Here is a 9,197-nt window from a genome sequence, read left to right as displayed (position 1 = left end):
GTGAGCCTGTGTGAGCCTGTGTGAGCCTGTGTGAGCCTGTGTGAGCCTGCTCATCCGCAGGAGTGGCACAGAACTCTGCTGCAGGAGCGTCAACCGCTGCAGGCATTTCCCTGACACGTCTGCCCGTGGCCTCTTCTCATCCTAGTGCTGCTGAGGTCTTTGCTTTCTGACGTGTCTGAGCAGCTCTGTGTGTGGTGAGCCTCTCTTTGTGTACTCACCTATTTTTTTTTCCCCAAAAATGTCTCTGGGGACAGACAGAGTGTTCTGTGTTTTGTCACTTGTCAGCGTTCAGTGCCCGCTCGGTACCACGAAGCACTGAGCGCGGACCAGTTTTGCTTTGCTGTGCAACATGCTGAGCAGAATCTCTTGGCAGTTAGCAGCAGAAGGCATCTGACATGCAGACAATCCGTTTGGGGCTGTTCAGTAAACTGATCCGTCCTCCAGTGCTTCCTGCTGACAGCTGCTCAACTGCTTGTTTCCTCCTTTTCCTTGCCTAGACTGTGAGCCCCCGGGGCAGGGAGCACGTTTCTGTCATTTGCAAATGCCAGTTCAACCTGCAGCGGTAGATACTTGATTTTTTTTATTACCATAACATTAAACTTGAATGGATGAAAGCTGTGAAGCCTTAAGCACTTCTTTTTTTGGGGGGGGTCTTTTTGAAAAGCACTTTTCCTGCTTGCTTGGCCCCAGGTGGTGTCCATAGGGAAGGGCTGTGTGCATGGTCACTGAGCTCTCAGGGGTCCTGCTGTGTTTGTGGCACCCTGCCTCACTGATGGGAAGACACACACCTACCTGGCATCACAAACACAATGGAGTTGTGGGTTTTGATTGCATTTTTTGGTTTGTTTTGATGCTGCAGTGGAACCTGAGCAGGAAAGCTGATTTCCATGTGTGTGTGTATCTGAGATTCAAACGGTGTCACAGTGCCAATAGCACCTACAGTTAGGATGGAAATTACTCACTGTGCTGTTCTCACAAACAAACCAAGTCAGTGCTGCCATCAAAAAGTTTTCAGCAACCACAGGATTGCTGAAGGATTCGGTCATCAGGGGGAAATTCTTTACCCAGAGAGTGGTGAGGTGCTGGAACAGCTGCCCAGAGGGGCTGTGATGCCCCGTCCTTGGAGGTGTTCAAGGCCAGGTTGGATGGGGCCCTGGGCAGCCTGGTTTAGCATTAAACGTGGAGGTTGGTGGCCCTGCATGTGGAGGGGGGTTGGAGATTCATGATCCTTGAGGTCCCTTCAAACCCTGGGCATTCTGTGATGCTGTGATTGCAGCCATCATCAGTTCGGCCCATTGGAGTCGAGGCAGAGCAGGATTATTCTGGGATACAAAGGTGGAGGTGCTGTTGCATGGAGCAGCAGCGGTGCTCTGTGATGGCAGCAGCCTGAATCTTGGCTAGGATCACTTTTGTGGGTCATTCTACAAACCAACAACTACAGGCAACTTTTATGTACTGTTATGGCGTGATACAAAAGGAGACAGAAACAATGGAAGTGCAGTGTTGCCACCTCTGCTCCGTGTTGCACTGCTGTTGCGTGAAAAGTTGGTTGTTTCAGTGTCACAGGATCATAGAACAGCCTTGATTGCAAAGAAGCACAATGCTCATCCAGCTCCAACCCCTGCTGTGTGCAGGTCACCAACCAGCAGCCCAGGCTGCTCAGAGCCACATCCAGCCTGGCCTTGAATGCCTGCAGGGATGGGGCATCCACAGCCTCCTTGGGCAACCTGTGCCAGTGTGTCCAGCAGTGTGGGCTGGGAAGGATGACACCATCCTGACAGCACTGCCCTGATTTTGATGGGGAGGCTTCACATGGTAGCTGCTGCCGAAGCTCCGTATTTCATCACTTACTGATGCCACCTTTGATAATGCAGATGAAGCTGTACTTTGTGCAGTGAGTCATAGTTTCCCTGCTTGAGCTGAGCTCTTGTATTTCAAAGATCAATATGTGTATTTATAACAGATCACGGAGCTATTTTGAGCTTTGTGCTGCTTCCATTTTAAAAATTCAGCCCTGAATCCAAGAAGAAATGCCAAGCGGCACAGGAGCAGACTGATCTTCCAGGGAGAAGAGAGGAATCCTTCCCTTGCACAGACGCAGCATTGCTTAAAGGACTGATCAGAAGCTGCAGAGAAAGGCCAGGGAAGATGCAGGAGGACGTATTTCAGGAGCATGAGGTCTTCCACGTGCACCCTGAGCTGCGTTGTGGTTTGTTCGCTGCAGAACCTTCCGCTGTTAGAGCTGCTTCAGATGCAGCTCCACGTCTCTGATTGCTTCCCCGCTTCAGATCTGCTTGGTGAAAGCCTCTCTGAGCGTTGTGCCTCATCGAGGCAGGAATTATTTGCGTGCCATTGCTGCCACTTCAGTTTTGGAGAGGCACACCGGCATCCGAGCTCCTATGCACCAATTAAACAGAAGACATGAGAGCGTGTGTAGGTGCAGAGAAGGCCCTGTCCTCTGGCAGCCCTCAGCAGCAGGACCAGAACAACGCACGAGCCACACAGCTGCCTCCATGTCCAGCTGGGGTGGGCCGGGCCCTTTGGATGTGCAGGAGGAGAGTTTCTCTGCTCCAGCAGCCCTTGGTAGGGGCCCATGGAGGCCATGCTGGGGGAGCCCACCTGGCTCTGGTGGCACAGCACCACATCTTTGGCATCACGGGGCAACTCTCAGCCAGGAGCAGCTGCTGCCATCCACACAGACACGTGCAGTGTGTTTGGCGCTGTCGCACACGGCATCCTCGTCTCTGTGTTGGAGATGTGGATTTGATGCATGGGCCGTTTGGTGGGCGAGGAATTGGCTGGTGATTGCACTCAGAGTTGTGGTCAGTGGCTCAATGTCCGTGTGGAGATGGGTGACAAACGGTGTAGGGACCAAAACCATCTCATGTCTTTGTCTGCAGCTTTGCTGATGACACCAAGCAGTGTGCTGCAGTCTGACATTGGAGGGACGGGCTGCCCTCCAGAAAGGGCTGAGATCAGGCCATGCAAACCACCTGTGCTCCAAGAAGGCCAAGTGCACAGTGCTACAGCCAGGTGAGGGCAATGCCAAGCACAGACATGGACGGGGCAGTGCTTGGATTGAGTGCAACCACGAGGAGGAGGACTTGGGGCTGTCGGGGCATGCAGAACTGAACACAGGTGTGCTTACAGCCCGGAAAGCTGCCCGTGTCCTGTGCTGCACCGAAGCAGCGTGGCTTTCATCCCCCCACAGTGCTGTGCTCTGCTCAGGGGTTGAGGTGAGGAGGTGATGGCTCAGGGCTTATGATGGAGGCACCTCCGTAGGGACACGTGCATGAAGTGGAGGACCTGGGGTGTTTTTGGCCTGACTGCAAATCTCCCATTAGTTTGGTGCTCCTCGGGAGGTTGGCAGAGCAGAGCCACGGAGGTGACACCCCCAGATCCCAGCTGGGATCCCGCAGCGGTGATGTCTGCTGTGCTGTGGCCATGGTGGCACCACGGAGCTCCTGAGAAGAACCACAGGCACAAGGATGGGCCCGGGCTCCTTCAGCCCGCAGACCCGCAGTGTGGCTGAGGATGGGGCCCCTCGGGGTCCCTCCGGTCCCCCAACCCAGCAGGGCCCCCCGGAGCACAGCGGGGTGGGAGCTCCCCGAGGAGGAGAGCCCGCAGCCGCCGTCCCCGCGCAGAGCTGTGCGCAGGCAGCTCCTGGGCTGCAGTTCGTGCCGGTGCCGCGTGCCGCCCCGGCAGCGCCGAGCAGACCGCGGCTCCGCGCCCCGCGACCCCCGCCGGGCTCCGTTCCCCGCTCCGCCCTCCCGGCTCGGCAGCCCCGCCTCCCGGTGCGGGGCGGCGGCAGAGGGCGCTGCGGGGCCGCCCGGGGTTGCGGAGCGCTGTTCGTACGGCCATGGCGGGGCCGCTGCTGGGCCGGGTGGTGTCGGCGCGGCTGCTCCGCCTGGAGGGCCGCCTGGCGCGGGCGGAGCGGCGGCTGAGGCTCGCGCTGGCGCTGCGGGGCCGCGTGCGGGCGCTGGAGCGGCGATTGGAGCCGCCTCGGGGAGCGCCGCGACGCGGGGACGGAGCGGAGGGTGAGCGGCGGCGCCGGGGCTGCGGCCGAAAGGACGGGGAGGGAAGCGGAGCCGCCGCGGAGAGCGGAGAGCGGGAGGAGATCGCGGCGCTGCTCCGCGCTGCGGGAGCGGAGGGCGGCGGGGAGGCAGCGCTGCGGCGCGGCGCGAGGAACCGCTGTGCGTCCGATCAGAGCTTTGAGAGATGTGGGCGAGGGATGCGGGCGGGCCTCGCTCAGGAAGGGGCGCAGCCAGAGGTTCTGCTGGGCTTAGAGTTAGTTTCGGATACGGGAGCTGATGTTGCCTGAATTCCCCACACAGAAGACGGCGGTGTCTGTGTTAAGAAGGAGGAAGAGCCGCGCGCAGCGGCGCAGGAGGAGCTGGAGGCTGCGGGAGCGGAGCGGGAGCCGTGCCCAGGTGAGCAACTGCGTGCCCCGGGGGGGAGAGAACGGAGCCACTGCATTCCAGGCCTTGTTGGGTTTTTTCTCTCTTCTCACGCATTCCACAGCTTTGCTGGAACTCCTGCAGGTTTTGAACCGAGCTGGCAGTCCCGGCTGCTCGGCGGCGTTCCGTTGCTTTGGTGGCACTGCTTTGCCTCGCTGAGCAGCTGCTGTGCTTTGGAGCTGGCTGCCCTCACTCCATTCAAAGGGCAGCAGCTCGCTCTGTTGGCGCTGGCAGTTTTATTTGGTCTCCGGCTTTGGGATTTTTAGAGGCTCCTGTGAGGTTCTGTGAATAAACCAGGCTTATGGGAGCCTGTGTAAAATCTAGGGTTGGCTCGTGGGGGAAAAAATCAAATCAGAACAGGTCTCAGCCTTGTAACGTCCTGAACTTGAGCGCTTCTGGTAGGCTTGCCGTGGGCTTTCCCCTTTACAGAGCCAGCATTCTTTGAGCCTGAAGCTCCAGCTCAGACCAAGAGAGGCACGGAGGCGTACGGCAGGGAGCTGCCCGGCACAGCGCATGAAGACCTGCCAGGAGATGCAGGTGAGGATCCCCTGTACAGCTCCCGCTGTAGGAATGGCCCCTCGGTGCCTCCTGACCTTCTGTCTCCCCCGAGGCTTTGTGGGTGCTTCTCTGATCTTTGTGAGCTCCCAAATCTCCTTTGCTTCGTGTCTTTCTCTGGTGTTTCTCAGTTGTGTGCATTTTCCCCAACAAACAGAGTCGCAGAGCTGCGTGACTGCGGTCTTGTCGTGGATTAAACGAGAGGAGGAGCAGCACTGCCCCGAGCAGCAGGGCTCAGAGAAAGAAGAAATCCCTGCAGAGCCAAGTGCAGGTCGGTCGTGAATTTCAGCTGAGATTTCTTGGGATGGTGTGTCTAATTTAAAGCTTTTTTTTCATCTATTAAAATTCATGGCCTTATAATGTAAGCCATGAAAGAACAGGTGCAAACCTCAGTCTGCCAGCTGAGGCTTGTTCACAAAGTAGGTTCTGTGCTTTCTCTCCCCCAGCAGCCTCAAACTGTCCCAAATGCTGCCTTGGATTGTGGTTGAGGGGCAGTTAGGGGACAGAGGCACATCTCTGGATGCAGGCTCAGCCTTAGGGAAGCTTTAGCTGCACAAATCTGCACTGGGATATTAACTGCAGTCTTGTGGAGCACAGCTCCAGAGTGCAGCTCCTGACTGGGTGATTGAAGAGGGGATGCATCATCTTTAAGCTATTTAGGCGTGGTAAAGTTACTGTAGAGTAAATTAGACTCTCAGTCCACCAGTCACCTTATGGGAACAGCCTCCCTGCATGGTTTTACCCCACAGAAACAAAGAGTCATCCAGGATACTGGCTTGGTGGAAGGCTGGATCAGCTCTGCCTACACCTTTCCGTAGAGATTCCTGTTCTGGCTGCTCTAAGAGTCCTCAGAGCACAGCAGGAGGAATAAGAGCTTGGGATGTTCGTGCAGTGTGGATGGTGCTGGTCTCAGTCGGCCACCCATGGCCCTTACAGTGCTCAGTGGAGCCTTTCTGCAGCAACTCTGAGCAGTTGGATGGGACACAGGTCTCAGGGGACAAAAGAATCACGGAGCGTGAGAAGCCTGAGCTGAAGACTACTGAGGAAAATTAGTCTGAAAAATGAGACACTGGAAACTTTAATTCTAGAAAGAGGAAAATTGCAGAGCAGTGGAACGAGAGGCAGAGATGAGTGGGATTTGCTTTGTCTGGGGTAAATCTAGAGCTGTGCCTAAGCCGCTGAGTTGCGCGGTACCTGCTGGGATGGATTGTTAGGAGTCAGAAGAAAGCAGGAGGGCTTTCTGGAGGACAGGCAGCTGTCAGCTCTGGCTGCCTTGTGCCAGCAGCACTGGGATCAGCTCCAAGTCACGGGAGCCTTCCTCTTGCCTCAGCACTGCTCTCAGCTCTCCCCACAGCAGCCCAGCCTGCAGAGGCAGCAGCTCACGTACAAGGAGGGGTTGTGCACGCTGAGCTGTTTGCCTGGCTTTGCTGCCTCAGCGTGGACCTTTGCTTCTTCAGCTGTGCAGTGGAGCGCTGAGCTGTGTGCTGTCTGCCCTGTTGGAAACACAGGGAACTTAGGCTGACACGTTAGAGAGCTGAATGAGAGCTGAAGGGGAGGTGTCACATTAGCGATTATTCACCTGGATTTGAATTGCAAAAAGGACCGTTTGTGTTCCTGGAGGTTTTGTTTCAGTGGAACACTGGCTTTTCCCTCTCCCTCGTATTAAAGCCTCCCATCATACTGCCTCCATCTGTTGGTTGGCACCGTGCGGCCGTAGATGCGGCTTCTGGATACCATTAAGAGATTTCCTTAACTGAAAGACTGTGGAATCTGTCTGTTTCAGTGCATGATGAGAACAGAAGGAGGGACTGCCTGGCTGACAGCTCTGTAAGCACGATGTGTGACTCCGACATGCTGGAGAGACCTGAGGAGAAGTTTCACGAGGATCCCGGCTCCGCGTTGACGTGGGAAAGTCAATGGAGCTCAGAAATGATGGAAACAACCACCAGCAGGAATGGCTTTGGGGGTGATGCTCAGTACGACCGAGCCTTTGGTGAACAACTGGATCTCTTTATTGCTCAGCCAAATGATGTCAGAAAGAGGCTGTGCGTGTCCAGCAGGTGTGAGAGGAACTATATCCAGCAGGAGCATCTTCCAGCTCTGCAGGGAGCCCAAGAAGAGCTGCTGCCAGTCCCCAAGTGTGAGAACAGTCCCATCGAGGCGGCCTTCCAGCACCCAGTGGATGCTGCAGGGGAGAAGTTTGAAGGGCTGCCAGCCAAACTCGTGCCAAGCAGTGCAGGTAGAACCAGGCTTCGTGAGCACAACGGCCTTTGCAGAGAGGAGCGGCCGTCGATGGGGAGTGGAGGGAAGCTCCCTGCAGAGAATTTGCTATCCAGCCCCTGCGAGGCCGACCCACGGGACGTGTTGGAGGCGCCCAGGGGTGGCTTAGCGAGCCAACAGCAGAGCCAGGGCAGGGGGAAGTCCTACATATGCAACGACTGTGGGAAAAGCTTTGTTTGTCACTCCTGGCTTGTCCGACACCAGACCTCTCACACGGGTGAGAGGCCCTACAAGTGCTCCGAGTGTGACAAAAGCTACAGGAGGAAGGATTATCTCTTAAAACATCTGCGCCGCCACTCGGGAGAGGGGCTTTTCCCATGCCACCTCTGCAGCAAAAGGTTCGTACTCAGGAGGAGTTTAATTAAACATCAGGAAAGCCACGTGCAGAGAACACATCAGACTGCCAGCTGGCCCTGCGCAGAGATCAGGGAATCTGTGCTGCACTCCAGATAGGAAATCCTGCCCTGCTGTGGGCAGCCAAGCAGGTGCACAGCGGGGTCTTCCAGCTCAGCACTGAGCTGAGGTGGCTGTTGGATGGCAGCTCCCTGCATGGGGAGGGGAGAACGTTGGTGTTTATTTTCCACAGAGTGCATCGGGGTGATCTCTGGAGCTGCCTGATGGCTGCAGGGCAGTTGGACCGATGGCCTTCGGGGGTCCCTTCCAACCCTAAGGATTCTGTGCCTGGCTATGGGATACGCAGGAAATCTGCAGCGCTCACAGCTCCTGAACCCACTCTGGAGAGAATTAACATCGACACAGAGCGCTGTGTGAATGCTTCGGGCTGGAGGACATCCCAGATGTCATCCCATGGCATCTCAGAGTCTGGGAACAGATCTGTGGGTGACTTCAGTATCCTGTACTGAGCACAGGGAGCCGTGTGAGCTGAGGAGGGCTGCGTTCTGCCTCCTGTGGTGGTGCAGGGAGTTCCCGTGTGACCCCACAGCACGCTGTGCCTTCTGGGCAGCCTTCAGGTGCTTCTCGGTTGTGCTTTGCTGCGCTGTCGCAGCTCTGGACGGTGTTGTGCAACTTGCTGAGTCCTGATAACAGGCCCTGTAAACCTTTGTAGAACGTCCTCCTCGAGGCGTTGAGTTGCTGCGTTTTTAGGGGGGGAGGGGCGCTGCCGGGTCAAATGCGCTGCGACATCGCGTTGCTTTTGATAATAAAGAAGCTTCTCGTGGCTCTCAGTGACGCTGAGCCTCGCAGGGTGGAAATGCAGGAGCTGAGGCCGAATCAGAACCAGGTTCCCGGCTCCCACGTCCGGCCCGGCGCCGCGCCGCTGTCGTTATGGCAACGGGCCTGCTGTGGGCGCTTCCTGTGACGTCACGCTCGCTCCTCCTCCAATCAAAACGCTCTGCTTTCTCCATTGGCCAGCCTTGGGAGGACGCGCGGCACGTGCCCACGTTGATTGGCGCTATTCGCGCCGGGGGGCGGGGCAAAGCAGCTGCAGGCCAATGGCGAGGGGAGGCGGGGTGGCGTTTCGCGCACCGAGCGTCCTGATTGGCTCGCACCGGGTCGAGGGGGGTGGCGCGTAGCAAGATGGCGGCGCCGTGGCGGCGGTGAGCGGGGTTGTGCCGGCCGGCCTTCGCACAGCCCTCCTGCGGGCCGCCGGGACGAGCCGCAGCGGCGCCCCGGGCACCCGAAGCATCGGGTTCAGGCCGGGATGTTTGGCTCTGGCCCTTTGTCGGGGCCCCTGAGTGAGCTCGGTGGCGGAACGCGAGGGGTTCCTCACGGAAGCGCCGGTTACCGAAGGGCGTTGCATTGCGGGAGGTCCGCGCCGCGCGCAGCTGTGTGCGAACGGCTCCTTGAAGCTGGTTTAAAAGGTTTTTCCCTTTCGGGTGTTTCGGTCGCTCCGATGCGGTGAAGCTGAGCGCTGTTGGGGCTGCGGCCCGCGCGCAGCTCTTCCCG

At 57.4% G+C, this 9,197-nt stretch overlaps 1 protein-coding gene across 1 annotated transcript in view; it reads left to right on the top strand.

The window, feature by feature from the left end:
• Positions 1 to 8,476, top strand: part of LOC122169694 (zinc finger protein 777-like) — a 14,599-nt gene extending 6,123 nt beyond the window's left edge. The window contains exons 5-8 of the mRNA XM_042836027.1: positions 4,335 to 4,430; positions 4,887 to 4,994; positions 5,170 to 5,283; positions 6,796 to 8,476. Of these exons, the coding sequence (XP_042691961.1) occupies positions 4,335 to 4,430; positions 4,887 to 4,994; positions 5,170 to 5,283; positions 6,796 to 7,745 (1,268 nt within the window). The 3' untranslated portion in view covers positions 7,746 to 8,476. The remainder of the gene's footprint in view (positions 1 to 4,334; positions 4,431 to 4,886; positions 4,995 to 5,169; positions 5,284 to 6,795) is intronic.
• The last annotated feature ends 721 nt before the right edge of the window (positions 8,477 to 9,197 follow it).

The sequence above is a fragment of the Centrocercus urophasianus genome, unplaced genomic scaffold, assembly GCF_019232065.1.
Source record: "Centrocercus urophasianus isolate 14NV4802_14NV808 unplaced genomic scaffold, USGS_Curo_1.0 seq_564, whole genome shotgun sequence".
In the NCBI taxonomy this organism is placed as follows: Eukaryota; Metazoa; Chordata; class Aves; order Galliformes; family Phasianidae; genus Centrocercus; species Centrocercus urophasianus.
Note: the sequence above shows the minus strand (reverse complement) of the source record. Positions and strands in the feature narration are given on the sequence as shown.